This window comes from Pisolithus orientalis, assembly GCF_024613125.1.
Source record: "Pisolithus orientalis strain OTSU chromosome Unknown F5J12scaffold_28, whole genome shotgun sequence".
NCBI classification, from domain to species: domain Eukaryota; kingdom Fungi; phylum Basidiomycota; class Agaricomycetes; order Boletales; family Pisolithaceae; genus Pisolithus; species Pisolithus orientalis.
In genome coordinates this window covers 297,735-320,573 of record NW_026260809.1, presented here as the reverse complement: position 1 = coordinate 320,573, position 22,839 = coordinate 297,735, and the positions used below count along the sequence as shown (strand labels likewise).

General features: G+C 50.5%; 10 protein-coding genes and 2 non-coding genes across 12 annotated transcripts; 6 read left to right on the top strand and 6 right to left on the bottom strand.

Annotated features, from left to right (window-relative positions):
• Window positions 1-636: 636 nt before the first annotated feature.
• F5J12DRAFT_906775 (FAD binding domain-containing protein) lies at window positions 637-3,152 on the top strand (the record flags this gene model as incomplete). The annotated part of the gene is made up of 16 exons (XM_051748823.1): window positions 637-683; window positions 729-792; window positions 850-903; window positions 1,052-1,105; window positions 1,153-1,218; window positions 1,253-1,303; window positions 1,357-1,458; window positions 1,499-1,544; window positions 1,606-1,824; window positions 1,875-1,946; window positions 1,995-2,081; window positions 2,138-2,179; window positions 2,232-2,287; window positions 2,338-2,465; window positions 2,515-2,916; window positions 2,972-3,152. The coding sequence occupies 16 exons, from the start codon at window positions 637-639 to the stop codon at window positions 3,150-3,152; spliced, it is 1,671 nt and encodes a 556-aa protein (XP_051597571.1).
• Window positions 3,153-3,442: 290 nt separating this feature from the next.
• Window positions 3,443-4,463, bottom strand: F5J12DRAFT_847995 (DNA polymerase delta, subunit 4-domain-containing protein). Its single transcript, XM_051746414.1, has 5 exons — window positions 4,296-4,463; window positions 3,978-4,227; window positions 3,873-3,924; window positions 3,735-3,822; window positions 3,443-3,681 (listed from the first exon to the last, which is right to left on the bottom strand). Exons 1-5 carry the CDS (start codon window positions 4,404-4,406, stop codon window positions 3,604-3,606), a joined length of 579 nt encoding a protein of 192 aa, XP_051597570.1. The 5' UTR covers window positions 4,407-4,463; the 3' UTR covers window positions 3,443-3,603.
• Window positions 4,464-4,549: 86 nt separating this feature from the next.
• Window positions 4,550-4,623, top strand: F5J12DRAFT_t162. The gene has a single exon. It is a non-coding gene; the product is annotated as a tRNA-Ile (tRNA).
• Window positions 4,624-4,637: 14 nt separating this feature from the next.
• On the top strand, window positions 4,638-5,989 carry F5J12DRAFT_847993 (beta-lactamase-like protein). The gene is made up of 4 exons (XM_051746413.1): window positions 4,638-4,749; window positions 4,804-4,836; window positions 4,890-4,914; window positions 4,967-5,989. Exons 1-4 carry the CDS (start codon window positions 4,711-4,713, stop codon window positions 5,917-5,919), a joined length of 1,050 nt encoding a protein of 349 aa, XP_051597569.1. The 5' UTR covers window positions 4,638-4,710; the 3' UTR covers window positions 5,920-5,989.
• A 228-nt stretch (window positions 5,990-6,217) lies between these two features.
• F5J12DRAFT_906773 (uncharacterized protein) lies at window positions 6,218-9,037 on the top strand (the record flags this gene model as incomplete). The annotated part of the gene is made up of 9 exons (XM_051748822.1): window positions 6,218-6,263; window positions 6,312-6,385; window positions 6,453-7,100; window positions 7,155-7,836; window positions 7,888-7,925; window positions 7,959-8,034; window positions 8,094-8,233; window positions 8,283-8,339; window positions 8,882-9,037. The coding sequence occupies 9 exons, from the start codon at window positions 6,218-6,220 to the stop codon at window positions 9,035-9,037; spliced, it is 1,917 nt and encodes a 638-aa protein (XP_051597568.1).
• Window positions 9,038-9,683: 646 nt separating this feature from the next.
• F5J12DRAFT_277117 (uncharacterized protein) lies at window positions 9,684-10,130 on the bottom strand. The gene has a single exon (XM_051738713.1). The coding sequence runs from the start codon at window positions 9,978-9,980 to the stop codon at window positions 9,744-9,746; it is 237 nt and encodes a 78-aa protein (XP_051597567.1). The 5' UTR covers window positions 9,981-10,130; the 3' UTR covers window positions 9,684-9,743.
• A 268-nt stretch (window positions 10,131-10,398) lies between these two features.
• F5J12DRAFT_277106 (uncharacterized protein) lies at window positions 10,399-11,122 on the bottom strand. The gene is made up of 2 exons (XM_051738712.1): window positions 10,654-11,122; window positions 10,399-10,603 (listed from the first exon to the last, which is right to left on the bottom strand). The coding sequence occupies exons 1-2, from the start codon at window positions 11,009-11,011 to the stop codon at window positions 10,452-10,454; spliced, it is 510 nt and encodes a 169-aa protein (XP_051597566.1). The 5' UTR covers window positions 11,012-11,122; the 3' UTR covers window positions 10,399-10,451.
• An 855-nt stretch (window positions 11,123-11,977) lies between these two features.
• On the bottom strand, window positions 11,978-13,748 carry F5J12DRAFT_952621 (glycoside hydrolase family 18 protein; the record flags this gene model as incomplete). Its single annotated transcript, XM_051749826.1, has 11 exons — window positions 11,978-12,200; window positions 12,260-12,282; window positions 12,348-12,560; window positions 12,633-12,642; window positions 12,710-12,721; window positions 12,778-12,847; window positions 12,908-12,920; window positions 12,984-13,095; window positions 13,156-13,399; window positions 13,458-13,471; window positions 13,533-13,748. The coding sequence occupies 11 exons, from the start codon at window positions 13,746-13,748 to the stop codon at window positions 12,141-12,143; spliced, it is 987 nt and encodes a 328-aa protein (XP_051597565.1). The 3' UTR covers window positions 11,978-12,140.
• Window positions 13,749-15,275: 1,527 nt separating this feature from the next.
• F5J12DRAFT_847969 (uncharacterized protein) lies at window positions 15,276-16,367 on the top strand. Its single transcript, XM_051746412.1, has 2 exons — window positions 15,276-15,428; window positions 15,487-16,367. Exon 2 carries the CDS (start codon window positions 15,496-15,498, stop codon window positions 16,132-16,134), a length of 639 nt encoding a protein of 212 aa, XP_051597564.1. The 5' UTR covers window positions 15,276-15,428; window positions 15,487-15,495; the 3' UTR covers window positions 16,135-16,367.
• A 206-nt stretch (window positions 16,368-16,573) lies between these two features.
• Window positions 16,574-18,749, top strand: F5J12DRAFT_922129 (X-domain of DnaJ-containing-domain-containing protein; the record flags this gene model as incomplete). Its single annotated transcript, XM_051749308.1, has 14 exons — window positions 16,574-16,606; window positions 16,707-16,772; window positions 16,836-16,891; window positions 16,963-16,990; window positions 17,056-17,094; window positions 17,152-17,232; window positions 17,288-17,812; window positions 17,867-17,940; window positions 17,995-18,066; window positions 18,127-18,229; window positions 18,303-18,359; window positions 18,434-18,496; window positions 18,552-18,628; window positions 18,689-18,749. 14 exons carry the CDS (start codon window positions 16,574-16,576, stop codon window positions 18,747-18,749), a joined length of 1,335 nt encoding a protein of 444 aa, XP_051597563.1.
• Window positions 18,750-18,915: 166 nt separating this feature from the next.
• F5J12DRAFT_276971 (amidohydrolase) lies at window positions 18,916-21,408 on the bottom strand. The gene is made up of 15 exons (XM_051738711.1): window positions 21,246-21,408; window positions 21,084-21,167; window positions 20,828-21,017; window positions 20,743-20,770; window positions 20,416-20,693; window positions 20,294-20,366; window positions 20,149-20,238; window positions 19,952-20,100; window positions 19,809-19,902; window positions 19,677-19,759; window positions 19,538-19,617; window positions 19,466-19,481; window positions 19,379-19,405; window positions 19,158-19,309; window positions 18,916-19,096 (listed from the first exon to the last, which is right to left on the bottom strand). The coding sequence occupies exons 1-15, from the start codon at window positions 21,276-21,278 to the stop codon at window positions 19,013-19,015; spliced, it is 1,461 nt and encodes a 486-aa protein (XP_051597562.1). The 5' UTR covers window positions 21,279-21,408; the 3' UTR covers window positions 18,916-19,012.
• A 1,295-nt stretch (window positions 21,409-22,703) lies between these two features.
• On the bottom strand, window positions 22,704-22,784 carry F5J12DRAFT_t154. Its single transcript has one exon. It is a non-coding gene; the product is annotated as a tRNA-Pro (tRNA).
• Between the last annotated feature and the right edge of the window lie 55 nt (window positions 22,785-22,839).

Genomic DNA, 22,839 nt, shown 5'->3' with positions numbered 1-22,839 from the left:
TGGTGCTTAGTCAGACGGATACGGTTACACACTTTAGCCTATACATTAGCTTCCCCTGAGCTCAGGAACCTCTCTCCCACTACTTCATTGGTAGCGGCACCACTGGTAAAGCGGTCGCAGAATTGATTTCTCATCCACATAAGTTGAAGGTCATTGCACATACCACGGAACCTTTGAAGTTGAACCTGCTATTACTAGCTCAGAGCGAGTTCGGTTGTACCGGTTGCAATTGTCCAAGAGATCGATAGACTGTGAGAGTCCATAATCTGGTCTTACCTTCACGTTAGCAGACGAACGATCGCAACACGCAACGGTGTGTGAATTCTCTTCCAGGATCCAGTCAACGTAAGTGTTGAAAAAGCCTTGACAGGTAATCTGTACACTTCGAATGTTTCAATCATCGCGAAACGTACTCAGCTAACCGTAGTCAAATTCTCATGCCTACGATGGATACGATGACCCTGGATGTGGAACCCCTTATCGACTTTTCCATGGGGAAAGCATCTCGGTATAAAGGGGCCCTGTGATATACCTCTATTTTTCACCCAACTCAACTCCCATGACCGTTCATTCCGCTCCGTCCAAAGTGGACTGTTCTCATCATTGGTGCCAGCCCCGCAGGGGTTACGTGCGCCAATGCTTTTGTCCCTCGCAGGTGTAAACGTTCACGTTGTGGACAAACGGTGCGTGACAGCACTCTATCGCATTCCTCGCTGACCTTGCACCAGGGAAACCAAAGTCGCGACCGGTCAAGCTGACGGCATCACACCTCGCACAACCGAGGTTTTCCAGGTACATCACACTGGTACTGTTGCAAACAAATACTTCCTGAGCAACTGTTCCACTTAGAACTATGGACTTGGTGATCGTCTGTTGCGCGAGGGTTGCCGGGTGCACATGGCTGTAGGTCTCTGCTTACTAGATAAAGTATCGATGAACTTATCCTGTCACTCCGGCATTCTACGACCCCGGCGAAAATGGCGGCATTAAGGTAATATCCAACAATTTGTCTTGTCGCATGTAGTCCGTTTGACGCGATCCAACTCCATAGCTTTCGAGGCGTGCCCCCGGCATCACGGCTCCTTCCGCTCGTTATCCCATCGATGTATTCGATTCTCTTTTTGCTTGTGAACATGAAACTGACAAACCCAGCTTGCGCTGCACCAAGGGGCTATCGAATCGATTTCTCTGGACTCTTTGAGAACCCGCGGTGTTGAGGTTCAGAGATCCTACTCGACCAATCTAAATTGAGCTATCGAACGATGCGGCTGAATTAGCCGATCCAACTGCGTATCCCGTCGAGGTGGCGGCTCACATTCTCCCATCTTCCCTGGCACCTCTGACATATCCTTATAGGTAACACTGGAACGTCTTATTCCGAATGGTACGATTCATCATGAAGTCGTGCATGCCAAGTCCGTCCTTGGCGTCGACGGTAAGTGGCCAGAAATCCGCTTGGTTACCAGGATTTTTGAGAAGTTCCGAAGGTGCGCACTAGTGGGTCCGAAATGCATTCGATATTGCCATGGAAGGAGAACAGACTGGTAAGAATACTGGTGTATTTACGTTTTTTACCCCGTTTTTATCTCACATCGTTCTTGCCAGAATTCATCCGGGGGGTTCTAGACATGGTCCCGGACACCGATTTCCCAGACATCCGGAACAAGAACCTCATTCACTCCAACAATGGATCATGTTTACTTGTACCTCGGGAAGCTGAGAGAATTCGAATTTACATCCAAATTGCAGATGCTGACGTGTGCGACCCGAAAACTGGAAGAGTGGATAAAGATAGGATGTCACCCGAACAACTACTCGAGGTCCGTGTTTATTCAGGCTCGTTCCGATTATAGCGGCTTGAATCAATACCACAGGTAGCACAGAAGTCTCTTTACCCCTATTCGCTAATCCAACCAATGGAATTAACTGGTGGACTTCGTATATCAGTAAGTTTGCTATTCAGATTCGCTGCCGTCAAGTCTAAATCAGGGTAGTTGGACAGCGTATTGCTGCCAAGTATTCTGCGAATAATCGTCTGTTCATTGCTGGAGACGCGTGCCACACCCATTCGCCCAAAGCTGGTGAGTTATGTCGCGTAAACTGGTTCAGGGTGGAGGTGATAGTGATACTTCAACAGGACAGGGCATGAATGCTAGTATGAATGATAGTCATAACCTTGGTATAATTGTTCATTTCAACCGAGCCTACCGTGCCTTGACTATATCGCGTAGCATGGAAGTTTGCATATGTTCTTCGGGGCTGGGCACCTATGTCTATTTTGTCGACAGTGAGTGACAAGAGCGGAAGTCAGGATACGACTGACAGCAGTCTACGCAGTACGAGTCTGAACGCCGCAAGTATGCACAAGACCTCATCGCCTTCGACAAAATCTATGCTACCTTGTTCTCAAGGAAACCGGTCACCAAAGAAAACCTGAAAGGAGTCTCGCATGAACAATTCCTCAAGTAGGTACAAAAAATCTCACATACAATGACTCAGACTGATCTCCTGTAGAACTTACCAGACCTTTGGAGGCTTTACCAGCGGTATTGGGGTGCACGACGATCAGTCTGTTCTCATCAACGGGAACACGTACCCAACCCTGGTCTGTAACATGGTAGTTGGCGAACGTGTTGCTCCACAAGACCTTGTCTGTGCTGCAGATTCAACACCATATAACCTACAAGATTTTCTACCATCCGATTTCCGCTTCAAACTTTTGGTATTCACTGGTGACTTCAACGAACCCATACAGACACAGAAGATCCAAGCTCTCGTGAAGAGCTTGGAGCAGCCGGAATCATTCCTTAACAAATGTCCTCGTGAGAGGTTTGACATCACGACCATCAGCAGGGGAAATAAACTAGAATTCGACTACCGGAAAGTCCCGCAGCTGTTGAGGCCGCATTGGTCGAAGTAAGTCGCTGCAGTAAAGAAAATTGAAGTTATTTCCTAAATATTTGCTCCGTAGAGTTCTTCTCGATGACACTGACGTGTCCGGTACCATCGGTGGTAAGGGGTATGCTTACTACGGTATCCCCGACGAGGGCGCCTTTGTTGTGGTACGCCCGGACGGATACATCGTGATGATCATACCATTGGATGGAAGCGGTGAAATCAATAAATATTTCGCAGGTTTCATGAATGTTTGAAACCTGTAAACGATGTCTAAATTCTACCGCAAGGCTGTATGTTGCACAATTTTTCACGGCCGCACGTGTGAAGAAAATAAATGTTGTTCTACTTCAGGGAGATATATGATGTCATGGTGTCATGGACACACGACCCACTCCGAGATAGGACCCCCTCCACATACATGTGGTGCTCAGAATTTTGTAGACAGCCTCGGGAAAATCACGACAGATTGGAAGATACCATAGTCGACTGTCTTTCAGTCCCCTGCTTGCCTGGCGGGGGAAACTGACCAACGGCCGGCATGGTTGGAGAAGTATCACATGTCATTCTTGAGCATTCTGAAATGAATGCTGCACAATAAAATATCCTTGGCTAGATGCGCACCGTACAATACGATAAGTACACGAGTATACAACAGGGAGCTCCCCGTCCCACGACGGTCAGGGAATACAAACACAAATTGCTAAATTACACCTCGCCATATAGCACACACTGTGCGTATTCTTCTTTCTCCACGCCCTCCTTCGTTAACAAAATCTGCCGAACCTGACAAACAAGTAGTTTGTATGTGTTCAAAAAACAGGGTGCCTGATACTCACCTCCGGAGGTGGGTTGAGACCCAAAGTTTCAGCTCTTTCCCATCTCTCTAGTCGCGTCATCCCGACACATGGCCCATACTCAGAGGTCCTAACAGGCGGTGTGAGTACGTGGATACCCGCGTTGCTGGTAGTTCTCACATGTCAAAGAAACGAAGCATCTGGATGATTTTGTTCCCACCATTTCCATGAACTACACAACAGAATATGTGAGCATTGAAACTCAGTTTCGCAGAGAATGCTCACTGGATTGCGTATGACCCATGTTCTCCCTAGCTTCTCTATAATACCTACGATAACGGCCAGCCTTATCTTCCGTATCGAGGGTTTCCCGCTCAGGAGTAGCGGGAACGCCCTCTACTTTCTTCAGTGTGTGTTTCTTCCTCGGTCTCCTTTGCGGTTGAACATCATCTCGACCATCTCGAGTCCTCTTAGCCGGGATGCTGGAGGGCGAGAATTCGCCAGAAGGGTGACTGGGTAGATCTATATCAGACTCCTCGACGAGGGATATCGTTCTTGTCCCCAATTTTATTGGGCTTCTCATGCTCGGCCTGCTTCAGCGACTGAGGCTGCAGGTTTCTGGGATTTCGCGTTAAGGGCGGAGTTGGTCCGTTTAGCAGTGTGGAAACTCAGTGTTCCTTGCTTCATCTTTGAGGCGTTTCTTGCTGGTGCCATATACACGGGTAAGAACACGCAAAGGGTGTGGATAAATACAGGTGGAGGTTCGAGTAACCGCGAAATCCAACGTACATCAGGGGGGTAGACGTCACAGCCACCAAACAACCCGTCATGAAAACTTAGCTAGACAAGTCAGTATCGGCCGACTAGCTCAGTTGGTTAGAGCGTCGTGCTAATAACGCGAAGGTCTTGGGTTCGATCCCCACGTTGGCCATATTTTTACACAAATTTCTGATCATCGTCCCAACTTGAAAATGATAACTTAAGGTAGCACGGTTTCCTCAGGTCTTTACCGATAGTAATGGCCCAGAAACTCGAGGTCCTATCATCTATAACACGGGTAGGGGGTGGTCGTGGTCTCCGTTCTCTTCTCACTCGCTTAAGGTATCTGTAGCTCAGTAAGCACGTCGTGCGGGTTCTTGGGCAGGTGAACACCAAGGTGTATCGTGAAACTTGGATCTGATATCATTGTTTTGGAAGAATCCAGGCAAATTTACTCTACAGGGTGACTACGTCGTTACCCTTCGCGTTCCTTTTGATCGTTGAAATTGGTCTAGGTACTAACACGTATCTTATCGGTGAGGGTCGTCCTTACATCCTCGTCGACACCGGTGAAGGCAAGCCCGAGTATATAACTTTCCTCGAATCCGTCCTCGTGGAAGATGACGTTCGAAGAGTCTCCGACAATAGTCGAGGCAAACAGCACATCTCCGATATCATCATCTCGCACTGGCACCCAGACCACGTCGGTGGGGTCCCCTCCATCTTAGCCCTTCTCCGTCGGTTGTGGGACACACAGAATCCCCATCTCCCGTTCGAACCTCCAAGATTACATAAGTTTCCGCACACGTCCCTCCCAGACAATAGGTTGGCACTTGTCAGGGACACCATTCTGTCCGGATCGTATGACCCGGGCATCGCAGGAGCACTCTTCCATGACCTCAAAGATGGTCAGACCTTCTCAGTAACTACCTTATTTCCGTTGCCTGAAGACTCTCCAACGCTCCGGGTTATCCATTCTCCAGGACACACAGAAGATTCCATATGCCTGCTGTCTTCTGCTGACAAGATACTGTACACGGCAGACACCGTACTGGGTCAAGGCACTGCTGTCTTCGAGAACCTCGGCACGTATATTTCCACCCTCCGTTCCCTCCTCTCTCTCCGTGACGAATACGTCACTCTCTACCCGGGACATGGTCCCGTAGTACCGGATGGAGCGCAGAGTATAGAGGGATACATCAACCACCGCATGGAGAGGGAAGAACAAATCTTAAGAGTGCTTGAACAGCCTCCCCCCGAAGGAAAGAGCTTTTGGTCCACATGGGATATTGTATCAACGATTTACGCAGCGCACCCTCGAAACCTGTGGGAGCCTGCTGCTCGGAGCGTGAATCAACACCTGGAGAAATTAGCCAGCGATGGCAAAGTCAGAAAACTCGGAGGAGAGGGGAAAGAGTCGCAGTGGGAACTGCTTGTAGAATCGAAGAGTTTCCGTTCGGGTTTCTAACGGACGTTCTACCATATAACAATAGGCCGCTAACCTACGTTGAATGTACCTCCAATTGACCCTTTTTGTGTGGTGGGCGGCTGAGGGTTCTGTGATCGGCTTGTTCCGAAGGCGCCATTCCATTTCCCCTGCCACAGTTACCTGCACATCGCGTTGTTCCTGCTTTCCAATATACCACAACGTCCTCGACGCACTGACCATCGGTGCGAAATGCCAGGCAACGTTGGCGACAACGGCGCTTTTACAGCAAGCGACCAAAGGGTTTGTCCACCTTCGCCATCGCCGTCACCAGAGGCGAATGACTCTGCTGGTGCGTTTGTCCGGCCACACGGCATTGACTGGCGGTCATTTTCGTGATTCATCGTGCACATTATTTTAACCCTTTCGGACAGCACATCATTTCTCTAGGAAGCGAGAACGAGAGGTCTCACTCGAGCCTACCTTGCCCAAAACATCTGTGCCCGGAGTACGTCTCATCCCTTCACTCGCTTGTGACGTAAAATTCACAGGCATTCCCTTCTACTATCAATCAGAACGCGTCAGACGTCAAGTCGCCAGCAAAGAAAGGCCGTGTACATCCTGACACCACCCTGGAAGAGGAGGATGCTCAGCAGCGATCGCGCTCTCGGACACCGCCCAATCCGCATTCCCCGGCATTGAGCGTATCTCCACCACACGAGGTCAAGGTTAGGCAGATTAGTCAAGGTGTCGAAGATATCAACTGGCGACAACGACGTCCTCCTCAGAATGACATTGAAACAGAGAAACCCGATGTTGAAGTTCTACACGATAAGGAAGATGAACAAGCAACTGTGCAAGAGAAACCCAACGAAGACCAGGACGAGCCACCTCCATTACCTCCCGTCCTGGACACAACACTGGAGGCTGACGAAACATCTGACGTTCCCTCTAGTCTGCCTCACGCGCGTCGAGCTTCTGAATCAGAGGCAGCCGAACCAGAAAAGGGATTGAAGCGGAAACTCGCAGACCGCGGCACCAGTCAGGGCCCGGAGAGTGCTCCATCCCATCCTTCAATTCATACAACGTCTGCAGAGACTGCCAAACGACCGAGAGACGATGGGGACAACGATGACAACCCACGTCTGTCGAAGAGACAGTCTCCTCCCCCAGAACAACAGGAGAAGCCTCCTGCGGCAACAGAAACCTCCACTCCGAAACTAGTAAGTGTTATTGCACCATTCAATACTACGGAACCATTCATCCTCTTATGTCAGAGTGGCTTCATGGCGTATGCTTCTGCAGCGTCTCCATTTGCGTCTGTCAAGGGACAGAACGTTTTTTTCAGCGCATCCAGCAACAAGAACCAGCCGACATCTCCCATACGAGCGTCAACTTCACTCCCAGGCAGTAGTAATCTCACCAAGTCGTCTTTGCCCCAGACGCCGCTTGCAAGTCTAGCCCAGCAAACCTACCTGCAGCAAACACCGACCAGCACAGCTACCAAACGTACCGGTTTCGAAGCATTCGCAGGATCCGCTTCCCCCTTTTCGCCCTCGTTCGGCCATTCACGACCAATGTCTCCTGGAACGGCCAACAGTAGGAGTGCATTCGTCCGTAGCAAGTCCCCAGTCCGACGAGGAACCTTTAGCGCGAATTCGGGTGCCTTCTCGTCATATGCCAGCGGTGGTACACAGGGCTTTGCAGTACCCCGCCCCAAACGTGCCAGGGCAGGATCACCGAGTAACGGGTCATCGAGGAGTTCCTTGGAACGGAAAGAAAGCATTTTCTTCAGTGCTCCTGGCTCAAATGAGAACAGCACGAGCGGGGAAGAAGAGGAAGGCGAGAAGGAAGAAAGCGAGTTTGCGCCCTCGTCATTTGGCGAGAGACTCCGGTCGGCCAAAGATGCGGATGACAGCCAAAGCGACCGAGAGAAAGAAAAACTTACTGAGCAGGAGGGTACGCGCATTCGTGTTGCTGTAAACGATACAATTGACGCCAAACCCTCAGTGCTCACTGGCGAAGAAGAGGAAGAGACGATACATCAAGTTCGCGGAAAACTTTACGTTCTTTGTCCGCAGAACCAGTGGAAAGAGAGAGGAACTGGACAATTAAAGCTGAACGTTCGCCGCACAGATGGTAGTGGTGCCCGTCTCGGTAAGTTATTGTTATGGGCCAGTTTATCCCGGGCACTGGCTGAAAGGCTTGCACCATAGTGATGAGGAAAGAAGCAGTTTACACTGTCATACTCAATGTAACACTTTTCCCGGGCATGAAGTGTTTCATTGCTCAGGACCCGCGATACCTCCGTTTCAGCGCGATTGATGGAGGTACTACGGTTCACTACAACCTACGGGCGAGTTTTGTCCCTGCTTAAACCCATCTTGTACTGACTGTTCCAGTAGGTTTCCAATGCGAAGATTGCGCAGGAGTTGCTTGAGGAGATTGATGCCAACCTCCCAGTCTTGACCTCAAACACTCGAAATTTCATGATTCTCAGCGACGTTTTAGTACATTTAATGTTAACGTTTACATGTCGTGTAAAATTACAAGCCCCCTCCTTGTATTGTCTGGGGCACTTGCTGGTGAGACGTATTGTCTCCCTGTTCGTTAAGTCGGGCAGTAGAGCTCCATGATGCTAATGAAGTGGACTTTTCTACTTACCAGTCGAGGCTATTTCCACGAAATATGGGTACAACCTGGTGAACTTTCTAAGACGAGCCCTCGTACATTCGACTCCAGGGGGACCGATACGATCGCGGAGGAAGTCCGAATGTAATATCCGAATACTGAACCAACCCGGATCACAAGATGCCATTTCAACATGCCACTAGCCATTTGGGGTGCACATCTATAAGGGGACAGCTTTCCACCGACCTACTAACTGATTGCCTCTTAATACCAAGAGATCTCGCAACATCTGCAGGGAGTCCTTTACAATATTCAGCTTGCTCCCAGCGACCTCATGCCATTCTACAGGAACCTCGACGACAGGTATTGAAAGTTGCTTAGCGAGCAGAAGCAGCTCTACGTCAAATATCCACGTGGCAAGATGTTGTGCGGGGAATATCTTTTGGGCAGCACGGCGGGTGAAGAGTTTGAAGCCACACTGCGTATCCCGGATATCGCCCACGCCGACAATCCTGAGTATAGTGTGTAAACCATACATAAGAATATTACGCAACATCGATCGCTGTTTTGCAGAGCACGTCAGAAATTGAATACTCGACAAACGGAAGCAGGTAACACAGGTACCTTGACTACAGCATCTGTCTTCACGAGGTGCGCTCGGCTACCGACGGCTACAGCAGGCTCGTTCTTTGGAGCGACTTTGTCCATACTCTTCCATAAGTGCTCCAGGTCCTCGAAACGACTGGCACCGTCAGCGTCCACCATGAGGAGCCGATGACCGCGTGAGTGTAACATCCCGTGTCTCACCGCTCCGCCTTTGCCAAGGTTCTTCTCGAGCGTGATGACACGAATATCGCTCCGGGGATACTGTGACGCAAGCTTGAGAGCAAGGGCCGACGTGTCGTCTTTTGACCCGTCGTCGACGATGAGTATTTCATACGTCCGAGAGGACTTGATAGTGGGCGAGTTCAAATGAGCCAACGTCGCTTCCAGCATGGAAGGGAGGCGGCTCGTCTCATTATACGCGGGTATAACGACACTGAGGTCAACAGAGCCCCTGTCTGCGAGAGAGGGTAAAGGTAATGATTTTCGAGAGGAAGCTCTAGAACGGTAGGTCTTCTCGGACGCTCGCGTCACTATCGGGGGAGGAGAGAGGAGGATGAGTGCTAGATAAAGCTGAACATAGTCAGTGGGAGTGCTCCAGTGTACCTACGGCAATGCGCATATTGTATGTTTCAGAAAGGAGGGAGGAAATCCCTGACCCAGAATGTGTCGTCTTCGCCTCGACGCAACGTCTCAACAGTGACAGCTCGAGGCTCGAAGAACAAGGATGAAAGGGTGTTCATCATCGTGTAATAGTGTAATAATTCACACCGCCTGAACGGAAGCAAGATATGACAACGACTCACAGCAGGTATCAAGGCCACCACAGCTGTAAATGTAATACTGGCAACCAGCTGCAGTCCATCCATTACTGAGCGAGGGAATGTTTTACAGTCGCCAGTCAGCGTCCATGCACAAAAAAAAGGAACAGAGGAGTAAGGCAGTGGTCGAAATGCGAACGAGAGTGCTGATGAGCGAGCGACGTGTTCTCGTGAACCGGATCCAAGTGCGGTGCTCGGTAGCAGCCAACGCCACAGAACTGTATCATGTAAGGATTCGGCCCAGCATATTACATCTCTACTCGTTTCTCTTATTATGTCTGCTCTGACACAACCGTGCCCGTTCTCTACAGTATAAAAGGGCCCATGCATGGGTCGTGGTATATCTTCCTCTTCGCCCCGACGTCGCGCTTCAGCGTGTACTTGTGTAAAATGCATCAACATAATACGCGGTAACGGGCATCAAAACAAAAACCCGAGAGAAACAGAAAGAGATTTACACCCGCAACAGTAGGTGGGTGGAAGAAAGAAAAGAGGGGTACGGTAAACCCTATGATCTATTTACCCCTCTTTATTTTCTTTCACGTCCCACAAGACACATCGACCGCCATCAACCAATCTCACAGAATACTCCTTATGTTCAAACCAGGGTACCCATACCCTGGTCTCACATAATTTGGCATCTTGCCCCATCGTAGCATATCTTTTACCACCTGGAACGGAGTTCAATTAGTTGACGCAAACAGGAAAACAAACTACTTGCCAGCACTGGCGGCCATCATCAGAGGTGCCGCAATGGCCATTCCTGCACCTTCCCACCCCGTCAACAAGGACGTTGCACCTGTAATGACCGACGCCGTTCCGGCAGCGCAAGCCAACCCAATCGTAGCACCCGCTTCCCAAGACTCTCCCTCAGAAAACTCGCGCGAGACATACGCCGTCCCTTGGTCATAGTCAGTTCTCTTGACCCATCTCACTTGGAAATAGAGGGGGAGCGTGGGGAGGTGTGTTGTCCAACGCTCGTTAGGCTGAAGGTGGTTCTTCCAATGTGTAGGGGCCGTGATAAAGAAAGCGACATGAATAGGTTCTTCGAGGTTGTTGATGACCGTCAAGTCCGGCATAGTGGGATTTTGTGGCGGTTGGGTAGAAGGTCGAGGGTAGGCAGATCAAGGGTATCGGTCGTGCATTTATACCACTGAACACGATGGAAGACCGCCCTAAACAGGAGAACACGCGTTGGCCACACCTGGACGCAATCTCTTCATATTGCCCCTAACAGAGCGGGGCCGCACGTCACACAACCTCGTCTTGACATATAGAGACCACTCAGGCTTCGAATTTAACTTACCAAACTGTAGGTGCAAGGGCACGTAAAGAACGCCCCCGAATATGACATTGTAGCAAGGTGTCTGCGGTATGTTGGGATATCGCCGACTTAATCCACTGACACTGCCATAAACTATACGTGCACATCGAGAGATGGAAGATCATTTGGACACGGTCTCGGCGCATCCCGAAAACTAGCTTGAATATCCATGTTTCAAACGGAGAGCTGTGTTCCTTATCTGTCCCCCTGGGCAAACCGAAGAATTTGAAGGAAGAAGGCGTCTCTTTTGTTCCAGTTTCCAGAACACGCGACGGATCACTGGAGGGCCTTACAGCCCGAGTCGGTAGGGCACTCATACGTTCGGGGAGAAGGTGGGACACAGGAACCCACGCCGGTTAGATCATGTAGTTTTGTACAGTGCTACAGGGGATGTTTCCTCAGTGCACTTATGTAAATTCGAAAAAAAAAGTTCCAGAGGCATGCTTCGGCAGGTGCTCATAGCTACCGAGGTAGTGATTTTATTAGATACTAAGTATTGACGTGCTCAATCCTTTGCTAAACCAGAACGATCCACGCGAGGTGACCGTCTCTCGGGCCACAGGGTTCCATGGAAGCATGTCAGAAGATCGAAAGAAGGTCCTCTGTCGCCCTTGCTATTGCTTGGTCAAGTTCCCGTACTTGCCCATGTATTACTACCTCTAGTCAATCTTCCGGCGTCGACGAGTACTTGTACGAGTTGAATTGCAAGTGATGCTTATTACTTGAATAAACGACGAAGCAACATACATAACGGATAGGTATAAAAAGATGTCCGACGGTCCATTGTCCGTTTAAAAGTAATGTCCTGCCTAGTCCGTGCGAATGGCTCCACCATAAAAATTCGTAGAGACAATTAATCAAACATCTAGGGGAGTATTCTTCGTTCATTCGGGGAACGCAACCGAGCGAACGGTCGCGATCCAAGACGCCGCGGCGTCGGGGTACTGAGTGTAATCAAAAACGGTTATGACATTGCTTAAGTAGAACGTAACATCTAACTCACCTCCCAGACCATGACACCCGCATCTAGCCGACAAACAGTTATCGTTGAGTATGCAACCCGGATTCACCGCTAAGGGTATAGCACTTACCCCAACCTTGTGCCTTGGCCGTGCTCAGACAACCGGCAAGCGTCGACGGATCCATATACCCGTTGCTGGCGTCACCGGTGGTGGCAGGCTTACCAATGACAAGCTTATCTAACGATACACCTGACGCAGCAATCTGAAATAACGCAGTGGAAGGCCAAGTACTAGAAGATGTTTCTAGGAGTCCGGTGCAGGTAGTGTATTCGCTGGTGCCCTCTGTTATTATGACGACAATCAGGCCGATTCAGGTATCAGAGAGGAGGGGATCGGTACAGATCCAACACTTACGGTTATAGAACTGGCATATAAGAAATTATATCAGTGAGTGGAGTACACGCCAGAGAAAGCCATCATCGTTTGCTCACTTGAACGTTGTACTACCGAACCCCAAGACGTCAAATGAATGACTCGAAAACGTTGATCTGGTACGTACCCAATCAATCAAAGACCCGACCGTCTGGTCTACTTTCAAGTAGGCACCGCTGGCATATACGGGAGAGAACCTGAAATCCGATCTAAGTAAGTTTACTGCTGTTCGAAGGCATATTACACTACCAACTTACCAAGGTGCGACCGCTATCATTTTTCAAATTGAGAATTGAACAAAGTCGGCGGCAGAATTTTATTTTTCTCACTCACGCGCATGGGTAATTATATATTGGCCCTCTGGCAACTGCGCGCGAAGAGCCTGGGTAAACGTTGACAGCCAGTTTTCGGCGGAGCCGTCCTGGGCGTTCATAGCATTGAAATCCTGTGGATGACGTGACGGTCGCGGTTTGTCAGAAAGTATTGCATCAACAGAACAAATCACCTCGTAATCGACATCGACGCCATCAAGCCCGTACTCTTGCACGAACGCAGCTAAATTGTTTGCGGTTGTGGTGGGATCGGCACCGCTGCTTGTCGGGGCATCAGTGGAACCAAAGGCCGATACAATGAGACTGATGCCTGCGGCGGCGTAAGAAGAATGGATGGAAGAGCGAGTGGCCGCGTCGAGGGTTGTCCATTCCAGTGCTTGGTCTGCGGGACCAGATATAAGCCAGAATGAAAGCGCGCTAGCCAAGTAATAGTCAGTGAGGTCTTGGTGGCTGACGGGGAAAGCGGGGGGCTCACAAAACGCTGTAACCCTTGATTTTGGAAAAAGGTACGATTGTTAACGACGTTTCTGAATTACCAATGGCCATCTACCTCGATGTCGCTGACGGCGGGCGGACCATTCTCGCCGGACACCCATTTATCGCTGTAAATTACCCAGTGCGGGGCCGCTGGCGTTGCGCGGGATGCCAAGGAGATACTAGAGCCTTCCCGCGGTTCAGTGACTAGGAAGGGATTCGCCCTACCAACTGCTGCGAGGCAGGTAGCAACAACCATGAAGGGACGAGCCAAAGCAGAGAAAAAGAGCATAATGAAATCTGATGTGAGGTAAGGATGAGCGGTGGCCGGGGAGTATGCGAACGAAGCCGATGGTCAGCCATCCTTCCAATACCACGTATTTATGGTCTCTTTTCTTTGAAGGGCTTTCCTTTCTGCTCACTCTGTGTTCTTGCTCTCCCTCAACCGGGACCTGAGCTATTCCGAGAGATGCCAATGCGAGCGGCGCAGATTCCCTGCCCTCAGACTGAAGCACACGTCGATGCACAGTGACAACAGTCATGGCGTACCCAGAAAAAGCCAGTTCATCGCATCTCGCGGCACTGGGGGCCCGGAGGTGGGGAAAAGTCCGCATCACATGAGCCCCATAGCCAGCGCATAGGTGTCTAACCTCGTCATATTCGGCGAGAGGCTCATGGGTGGTCAATGAAATGGAGAGCGTTCCATGTGTGTCACGATGAGAAACGACTCACAGAGACGGCCACACCCGGAGAGGGACGTCTGAGAATATGGTGTATCCGTCTCGGGTGCTCACGACGCACAGTATCGGCAGCGTGAGCTGAAACGCCATCACGTGGAACGATGCAGCAGAGTGTGCCAGGTCACTCGATTCCAAAGGTTGGAGATTGCATTTCCTAGGTGGTATTCCCAACACCTTCGTTGGAAAGTTTCCTACCATTTGGATAGCAGCAGAGGGATGCAGCGAGCTGCGGAGGGGCCGCCATAAACTACACGACAGCTCAGATGCCAACTGGCAAGTCGCCCAGGAGCAAGGCTACCACGGAGCCCAAAAGGCGAGAACAACTTTCGGCGTGGCAACTAATGGCTTTGAGCCAAAAATATAACTGCCCTCATCTGATAGAGGTCGCTCTAGTGTAGGGGCTAGTGCGACCGAGAAAAGGACTTCCACTGCTATAACGACCAAAGGCCTTACCATATGAAACGTACCTGAGCGGAGTGCGATGGGATTGCGAACAAAAACGATAAATATTGCAGAATACACCGTCATCATGAAGCAAACTGGCCAATCTGTTAGTCTCCCATCTCCAGGTTGTCACGCCAATTGGAGGTGGCGACCCGCAACGCCACACGAGCACCGTGCGTGTTACGAGCCATATATGCTGAATCAGATAGCAATTGGCACACTTATAGTAAAGGAATCGGTCATACCATGAGGGGTTGTGAGAGATGACAGTCTGTACTATCGTTGGGGGGGAAAGAAAGGTGGGGTCGCGATGATGGTGCTGGGATGGCACAACCCGAGGACTTCTCCGGACATGGAGCGGAGTGGGTACTCCAAATTTCCGTAGCGACTGACCTTTTCCTATCGATAGCAAGGTCGACATACGCGTGCATTGCGACAATGTCGTGGTGGACGTTACTCGCGTAAATGATGAATGCGAGGAAGCACAAAGCGGTGCACAGCCACCAATAACGCGGCAACTGCCGGGGCAAGTCGGTTGGGGGTCGCGTGTCGTTAGTCGCGGGCAGTGGTATTTAGTGAAACAAGTTGATACGATGAGCACGTCGCTCTCGATGCCATCCTCCTCGACATCCAGGGACAGCTCGCCTTCCACTTCCCATCTAACCCCCATTCCTCCGTCACGCCCCATAAGTCCAGGCGTCGCGTCGAAACTGTTCTTCTCCATGAGGAAGCAGTTCACCAGCGGCAGTTCACCCATCCCTCAGCGAAAAAAGCCAAGCGAACGTCCGGTGCGTCTTTTCTGGTGTCCCAAGTCATCCGAATAGTGGCTTACTATCGGTGGATCAGTGTGGTGGCATGTACTCCACCCCCGAAGAGCGACACCCCTATACCCCCTCGCGTGTTATTCGTCCCCGCTACATAGATGCTTCCTCAGAACGTCCTTCCATAGAACAAATAGCCATGGGCCTCCACATTTCACGCACTCCCCATCTCAGGTCTGGTAATCCTGTCCAGCGACATTCTCCGCTGTCGTCCCCTTCCCTGCGTCGCCTCGTGAATGCCCCTGGCAGTGCGCCCTATGTATTACCACATTCTCGTCCTCATGCCCTCCACGACTCGTCATTGCCTGCGCAGCAACGGCAACGACACAGCCTTCCTCCCCCTCCTAGACGCTCGTCTATGAAAAAGGCCACTGCCTCTAGCTCGACCCTTGATCCGCCGCAGAAAACCCCAACGCTTCTCAGCGCTTCCCCTTCCGCGTCTACTGTCACTTCCGGAGGACCCCTCACTCCGGGGTCGTGGTCTGTGCGGTCTTTGAAGGTGCGGATGTCCAAGTATATACCAGGTTATCATCGCACGTCAGCGACGGTGGCATCCATCGATCGGGCAAGTACATTTACCTCATCAGGCAGCGATGCCACGCGTCCGACGACACCACGCAAGTCGGTTAGATTCTCTACGAGCGTACTGGCACTGAACGACCTACCTTCGTGACGACTCTGCACAGTATTTGGTGCAGCCATGCATACTTCATTCTGTTTTTCGATTTCACCATATAGCCATTTTGTTTACTATTTTTATTCCACACGGGACTTGTTCCTGGCCTTGATACCACGAACATTCGTTATGTGTAGCCCAACGATCTTTCAAGTTCTTTCCTGCATGACTAGCATTCGATTTGTCATTCTGTGATACGTCATTACAAATAATAAATTTTTGCTTTGCACGTCTCAGTGGTGCTCCGTGGCTGTGCCCCTTGCTTTTGGTACACCCTTACGTCCAGCCTGCCGGGTCGAAACTTCGTCATTCCCCTTCCCCGCGGCTGGCAACGACTGTTGTGTTGGACTTACCCATCTGCTAGCATTTGAATCTTACCTCAACTCACTTGCAATCTTAATTGGCTTCGAAGTAGCAATACCTGACGCTATTCACCATGCCGCCGGTAGAGACCGAGTATTATGACCTGGTGCGGCGTCATCCATCAACCATACCCATGCGAGAGATCTCACCGGGTACCGCATTTTTGTTGTGCAATCGGTAACCGCGGATGGCAAATACCTTGATAGTTGGGCGTTTCCGTGGACGTCAATGATACGGACTTAAAGAAGGCTTATCGAAAGCAGGCCATGAGAGTACGTCTGCGTCATATCTGGCGTGGATTCTTGTTTCTGATATGATTTCTGATGCGTGTACAGTACCATCCAGACAAGAACCCATCCCCAGATGCCGAGGAGAAGTTCAAAGAAATAAGGTAAGGTCACCCATTTCTAATACCTTATCCACAGAATTAAACGTTCCTCACCCTACACGTGGGGGATGCAGTAAAGCCTTTCAGGTACTATCGGATCCGGTGCGTCTTCTCCCGTTCACAGGAAAACGTGCGGGCGTGGGTAGTTGACGCGATGCCATCCACAGAATCTACGCGCCGTATACGACAAGAATGGCAAGTCTATGGTATGTATACTTGATTTTGAAACATCCGCTCGGGTTTTACGGGTGGCCACATCTTAGGTGGACAAGGAGGGAAACGAAATGGAGGATGCCGCCGCGTTCTTTGCGAATGTCTTTGGTGGAGAACGGTTCCGGGATTACGTGCGTTGGGTTTCATCGCCAGTTTTGCTTTCCACCTCATACGACTCATTTGCAGATCGGTGAAATCACCCTCATGAAGGAAATGGGTTCAGTTGCGGCGACCGTGGCTACTGATGAGGAACGCGCTGAAATGGAGAAAGAGGGCATCATACCACCCGGTACTTCCGCGGCCGCAACGTCCAGTGCAACGTCCACCGCTTCCACCTCCGCGGATAATCAAGCCACTCCTGCGGGTACCCTCACACATGCACTCACTCCGTCAGGCGAAGAGACGGCATCCAGGCGGACATCCGTCTACGGACCCCCTTCTCCTCCTTCGAGGGATGGCAAAAAAGATCCTTCGAAGAAGCGTAATAGACTGTCCTCGGAACAAAGGAAGAAACTCCAGGAGCTCGAGGAAGAACGCAGAAAGGCTTTGGATGAGCGCGTCAAGTCACTCACGACCAAGTTAATCGACAGACTGCGACCGTTTGTAGAGGCCAAACGTCCTGGGGACCCAGATGACCCGGAGACGAAGACCTTCCAGGAAAAAGTGAAGCTGGAGGCGGAGGATTTGAAGTTGGAGAGCTTCGGGGTTGAGGTAGTTCCTTAATTACGAACGCGTGGAAAGCACATGCTCAAGCACTTCTCACAGCTTCTCCATGCCATTGGCACGGTGTATATGATGAAAGCCTCTTCGTTTTTGAAGTCCAAGAAATTCTTTGGCCTGTGAGCAGCACGACCTTTTTGTCTGACTCCTTATCCACGGACCATCCATCTCAGTTCAGGCTTCTGGTCGCGGGTGAAAGAAAAAGGGTCCGTAGCAAAGGATGCTTGGGGTGTCATCGGTAGCGCGTCAGTAGCTGTTCCTGATTTGGTGGGATGAGCGCCTCTCACAAAGAACCCTGCATATAGATTAAGCGTCCAATCACTTATGCATGAAATGGAAAGGCTTCAAGCCAAAGGAGAGGTAGGTGACGATGAACTACGGGCTCTAGAGGAGGACATGACTGGCAAGGTAAATTTGTGGACGAACGCGTGTCTGTCTTACACCCGGCTGACACCGCAAATACCATCGGTTTGCTGTGCAGATTCTGCTGGCATCTTGGCGTGGCACCCGCTTCGAAGTCGTTCAAGTACTTCGAGAGGCAAGTCGGCTCCCCCTCTGTCTAAAGCATCCCAGAAGCCTTGTTAATCTAACCCCTCGGATTACGCCGATCAGGTGGTGGATCATGTCCTGAAAGACCGCGAAGTGCCAGAGCAAACTCTAGTTAGCCGGGCCAAGGTGAAATGCTGAATGTGGAATCCCTGTAGCAACTTAATGAAACGTTTATCTCCAGGGTCTGTTAATAATGGGTCACATTTTCAAGTCAACGGTTCCTGACGAGTCGGACGAAGACCGGCGCGAACTCGAACGGTGTGTGCTGTCCCTGCGGAGTTCGTTCCGCGTGCTTAGTTTTTGTTTGCGCATTACTAGGATTGTGGCTGAGGCCGCTCACGGCAAGTCGAAACACCATCAGCTTCGCACAGCTGCCTAAGGCACGCAAAGACGGGAAATGCACCCCGCCCAAAGAGGCTGCGGAGCAAGCCGAAAAAGAGCCCTGCTAACGTACCTCCGCAGAGCCACGCGATGAACCCCCCAAAGTGACTTCATGATCACGACATGAATCTAGACTCTTTACTGCCCTAATCGAGTATTTGTAGCTCATTCGAACGGTTTCTTTTGGTTACATACATAGGTGGTACTAGTACAGCGAATGTGAGAGCACAGGTCCTGTCTCAGGACGGAACAAATTTGGCGTTACAGCTCAGTCTGATGCGTGTCCGAGTCGGATAAAATTAGCTGTTGCACACCTGCTGGCCCACTCTCGTAGGCCCCTCTCACCTACACACAACGGAGGGAACGTTGAGCTTCTGGGCGGAAGCAGGGCGGCTTTACCACTTACCTGCTGGAAGAGCTCATCGTCAGCGATAACACGGAAACCTGTCCATGCCAAGCCCTTGGAAACTGTCATGGTTGCTTTGTGAGCATCCGTGCTTCGCGCAGATTCCGCAAACGCTGGCGTATGATTACCCCCATTGGCCACCGTCGGTATCGCTATCGAGAGCCACCAGAGAAACCTTTCGTCAATTATAGATTCGGCTGCCATGATGATGTACAACGTACCAAACGATGGGTGCAGAGAGGGCAGAGCTAGTGTAAGTATTTGGGGTAAAGACTTGGCCAACCCGTAGATGTGGCAGAAACGCTTACCATAAGAAACGTTCCCCTTGGAGGACAAGTGAGTTCACATTTCTTTTAGATAATAAGAAGGGAAAAACCCACAAAATCCGTCGATGCCCCGAACCCGCGTTGGCCAATGTTCATTCCGAAAGAGTTACTCACGGCGTGCGAGAAGCAAGCCGCTGGCAATTGGATAGAAGGTAAACATGAGGTAGGTCAATGACCCAAGGGGATGACTTGCCAAGAACGCTGTTCTGCCGGAGGTCATGATACGGAATACCCTCGGTGAGCTTGAATCGACATGATGTAGCCAGTGCTGCCCCTCTGTCCATTTTGGTCAGAACAGCCAAGGAATGCAATCTGCCAGACTAACTCAAAGCACGCTTTGACTCTTTCTACCAACACAGACAATTGATCTTTTGTCGGCGCCCTTACCAACCAACGCATGCCGGCATAGTCGGGTATAACTTTTGAGTCCATTAGTCATCCCCCTTCAGCTAAGTGGAAGAATATCACCATTAACTGCGCTCTTGGAGCCCTGGATCACACCATGAATTCTGTGGTCAGGTTTAATTTGCTGACGCAATACTGAGATGCTCGAATAGGCTAGGAATGCTGCATCGAGAGCATTGGTCCCGTCCCAAGGGGCATTCCCCGCATGTGCACTATCTCTCACAATTAGGCAGTGTAAATTATGTCACGTTAACACTCACGATCGTCCGAAGAATTCCGCTTCTAGCGATTGCATTGCAAGACAGGACCCGAGGGATACCGAACCTGCGGGCCCCGCTGCAGGGTGACACCTATGAAGAAGATTGTCAAGAAAACAGTCAAGCGCAAAAATGAATGCTATCTGACATGAGACAAACGTCTATGTCTCTATACCCGCCCCTCTCAAGCATCACTGCCTTACCCGCGCCTCCCTCTTCCCCTGTGTGAGAATAAGTCGTGGGCAGAATCTTATCTTAGTTAGAACTTACCCGGCGTTCCAAGAAGAACAACTGTTCCGGGGACGTCGTAAGTTTGAAGAGCAGACTTGACAGCGATCGCTACACCCACTCCACTTACAGCAATGAGGTTGTGACCACATGCATGTCCGATGACAGGTAACGCGTCCATTTCTGAATTAATCCCAAGCGTCCTGCCCCCCTTACCATGTGTGAATTCTGCTCTCCACGCGGTTTCCAAACCTAAGTAATGCCGGGTTACGGCGAATCCATGACGTTCCATGAAGTCACACAAGATGTCATGAGCATAACTGATGCAAGTATTAGTGTCACGACCTGAAAGTGCGACGAAGCACGAACCGTTCCTCGAACATGAGCTCGGGGTGATCTTTTTGGGAGGGAGACGATCGTTTAATTCAAGCTTACAATTTACCAGTGCACTAACCGTGAATTTGGAGGCTCAAGGCCCTCAAATCATTGTCCAGTGTCTGCATCGTTGACTCGATGACAGACATCACTGCGGACATCAATTGAACGCTGGTCGAGGAATCTAAGTACTTTGGAGGAGGATCGACTGAGCTAGGCAGTGATCGTCTGGCCGAAAAGTCGCAACAGGACTCAAAGTGTACGGGCTCCTAATGATAAACAAGAGAGGGGAAGTCAACCTAACTACCTTCGGGTTGCGAAACCTGCGAACGTACAGAATTGACGAGCGTGCTCGGTCGATCTGAGGAGGGCTGCTTATCATGATCTTCGCTTTCCTCACTTGAGTTCCGTTGATCTATCTTGGTCGGTGATCGTATGGATAAAGAACGGCCGACGGGAGGTAGCCTGAAAAGGCGCTTTAGAGAGAGGCAACCAACCTTGTTGTGGTCGTCAAGCATCTTGTGAGACATGGTGAAGCTTCGCTATCGGGAGCGAATGCGCTGATGTGGCAATATTCTGTAGAATCGGTTTGCATTTATCAATGCACGGGCGCTAATTGCCTGAGGCGTGCCATCACTTGGGGAATAGTCGTCTGATCCGAGAGCTCCGACAACATCGGGGCTTCCTGTGACAGGCTAGTTTCCTGGTACGAATCGGGGATAACAGGTTGACGACCTGTCTCATGGTTCGTGTATACATTTATACCATGAAGATGCCACCTAACCATGAGAGTATGAGTCGTTATGTCAAATCCAGCGCAGAAGTTGAGATCCCACGGGTGACTTCTCATGTTGATAAGTAATCCGCGGGCGTCTTGGAAGTCAAAGACATTGGGCTTCGTCCATTTGGTGATCCTTCTCTACTTGCGGAAGCTCATCTTCTCCACTCAAACCCAGGGTGATAATCCCCCCAATCTGCGCAGTCAGCTGGGAATGATCCTCCTGCATATGTGTGTGCCACAGATTCAGACCGCTGGACCGCCGCTACCGGATCTAGAAAAATCAACTATTTTCATTTGCAGGCAAAGGAGATGTCGTGACCTCTATCATCTTGCCACCTGCATGATTTCAGCCAGGTGCAACTCTACTCCAAATCGGATCTCGATGGGGAATAACTATAAACAGCGAGTCCAGGCAAGTCCAATTTCGCCTCAGATAACTGCCCCACATGTGGGATATGGAAGTATCCATCGTGTTTGAAGCTACCTGTTGCTGTCCGATTCGCACCAATCAATTTGCGGTTTGCAAGGGCCTGTGATGGCGGGGAGGGAAATGCGCTTTTACGCGGTTAAAACTCACGCCGGGATCTCTGTATATAAGTATGGATGGACCTACGGGAGATAACGAGTGCGAGGATGAGGGAGCAATCGGATATGATTTTACCGAGAAATGACCGTCTGCAGCTTGAACTTCTGTCGATGGTCGGAAATCCGGAAGCTTGCTGGAGAATACTACCGAGCGCTGTGTGAAAAACGGAGGGAAGCCGTTGGGTGTCTCAGCCTTCGTGTTCCCGGAGCTACCGCAATTACCGTCATTGTTTCAGATAAGTTCATCCTCCAGGAATCATTTGTGTGCATGTATAAAGCTTCTCACTAAAGACTGAGACCAAGATTCGTCTGTTCTGATATCATGGGAGGCGTAAAAGGGGTTCCGAGTTGTCACGGGAACATATTGCTGGACCCATTTAGAGGGCAAACTGCGACTGGGCGAAGAACTTCCGATGAAACGACTCCGGCATCAGGATCCCGGACATCGCGCGATGACTAGTACATGTTCGCTGGCACACCCGCCTTGTGTGGAATATGTTGCCGACATCGCTGCAGTTCTTCAAACAAAGCTAAACAAGACGATAGGCCATCGGTGAACTGGTTTTGCAGGTGAAGAGCAAAAATCAATGGGCCTGGCCGGGAATTGAACCCGGGACCTCCTCCATTTGAGAAACCCTAAGAAGGAATCATACTACTAGACCACCAGGCCGATGGTCCCTCTCAACAAAGGAAGCTCTGAAATGGTGGGCACACAACAGGAGCAA

Bases quoted from the DNA above. Each gene is read 5' to 3' on its own strand.
- F5J12DRAFT_847995 (XM_051746414.1), bottom strand. From the start codon at position 4,406: ATGGCACCAGCAAGAAACGCCTCAAAGATGAAGCAAGGAACACTGAGT. The intron at 4,228-4,295 runs GTCGCTGAAGCA...TCCCTCGTCGAG, and splicing joins CCCAGAAACCTGCAGCCTCA to GAGTCTGATATAGATCTACC. The intron at 3,823-3,872 runs GTGAGAACTACC...ACCGCCTGTTAG, and splicing joins ATGCTTCGTTTCTTTGACAT to GACCTCTGAGTATGGGCCAT.
- F5J12DRAFT_847993 (XM_051746413.1), top strand. From the start codon at position 4,711: ATGGCCCAGAAACTCGAGGTCCTATCATCTATAACACGG. The intron at 4,750-4,803 runs GTAGGGGGTGGT...AGGTATCTGTAG, and splicing joins TCCTATCATCTATAACACGG to CTCAGTAAGCACGTCGTGCG. The intron at 4,837-4,889 runs GTGAACACCAAG...TTGTTTTGGAAG, and splicing joins TCGTGCGGGTTCTTGGGCAG to AATCCAGGCAAATTTACTCT.
- F5J12DRAFT_277117 (XM_051738713.1), bottom strand. From the start codon at position 9,980: ATGGATGGACTGCAGCTGGTTGCCAGTATTACATTTACAGCTGTGGTG.
- F5J12DRAFT_277106 (XM_051738712.1), bottom strand. From the start codon at position 11,011: ATGCCGGACTTGACGGTCATCAACAACCTCGAAGAACCTATTCATGTC. The intron at 10,604-10,653 runs GCAAGTAGTTTG...ACTCCGTTCCAG, and splicing joins GATGATGGCCGCCAGTGCTG to GTGGTAAAAGATATGCTACG.
- F5J12DRAFT_847969 (XM_051746412.1), top strand. From the start codon at position 15,496: ATGTACTCCACCCCCGAAGAGCGACACCCCTATACCCCCTCGCGTGTT.
- F5J12DRAFT_276971 (XM_051738711.1), bottom strand. From the start codon at position 21,278: ATGTCTCACAAGATGCTTGACGACCACAACAAG. The intron at 20,367-20,415 runs GTAAGTTCTAAC...ATTCTCACACAG, and splicing joins TGTTCTTCTTGGAACGCCGG to GGGAAGAGGGAGGCGCGGGT. The intron at 20,239-20,293 runs GTCAGATAGCAT...TCTTCTTCATAG, and splicing joins GACATAGACGTTTGTCTCAT to GTGTCACCCTGCAGCGGGGC.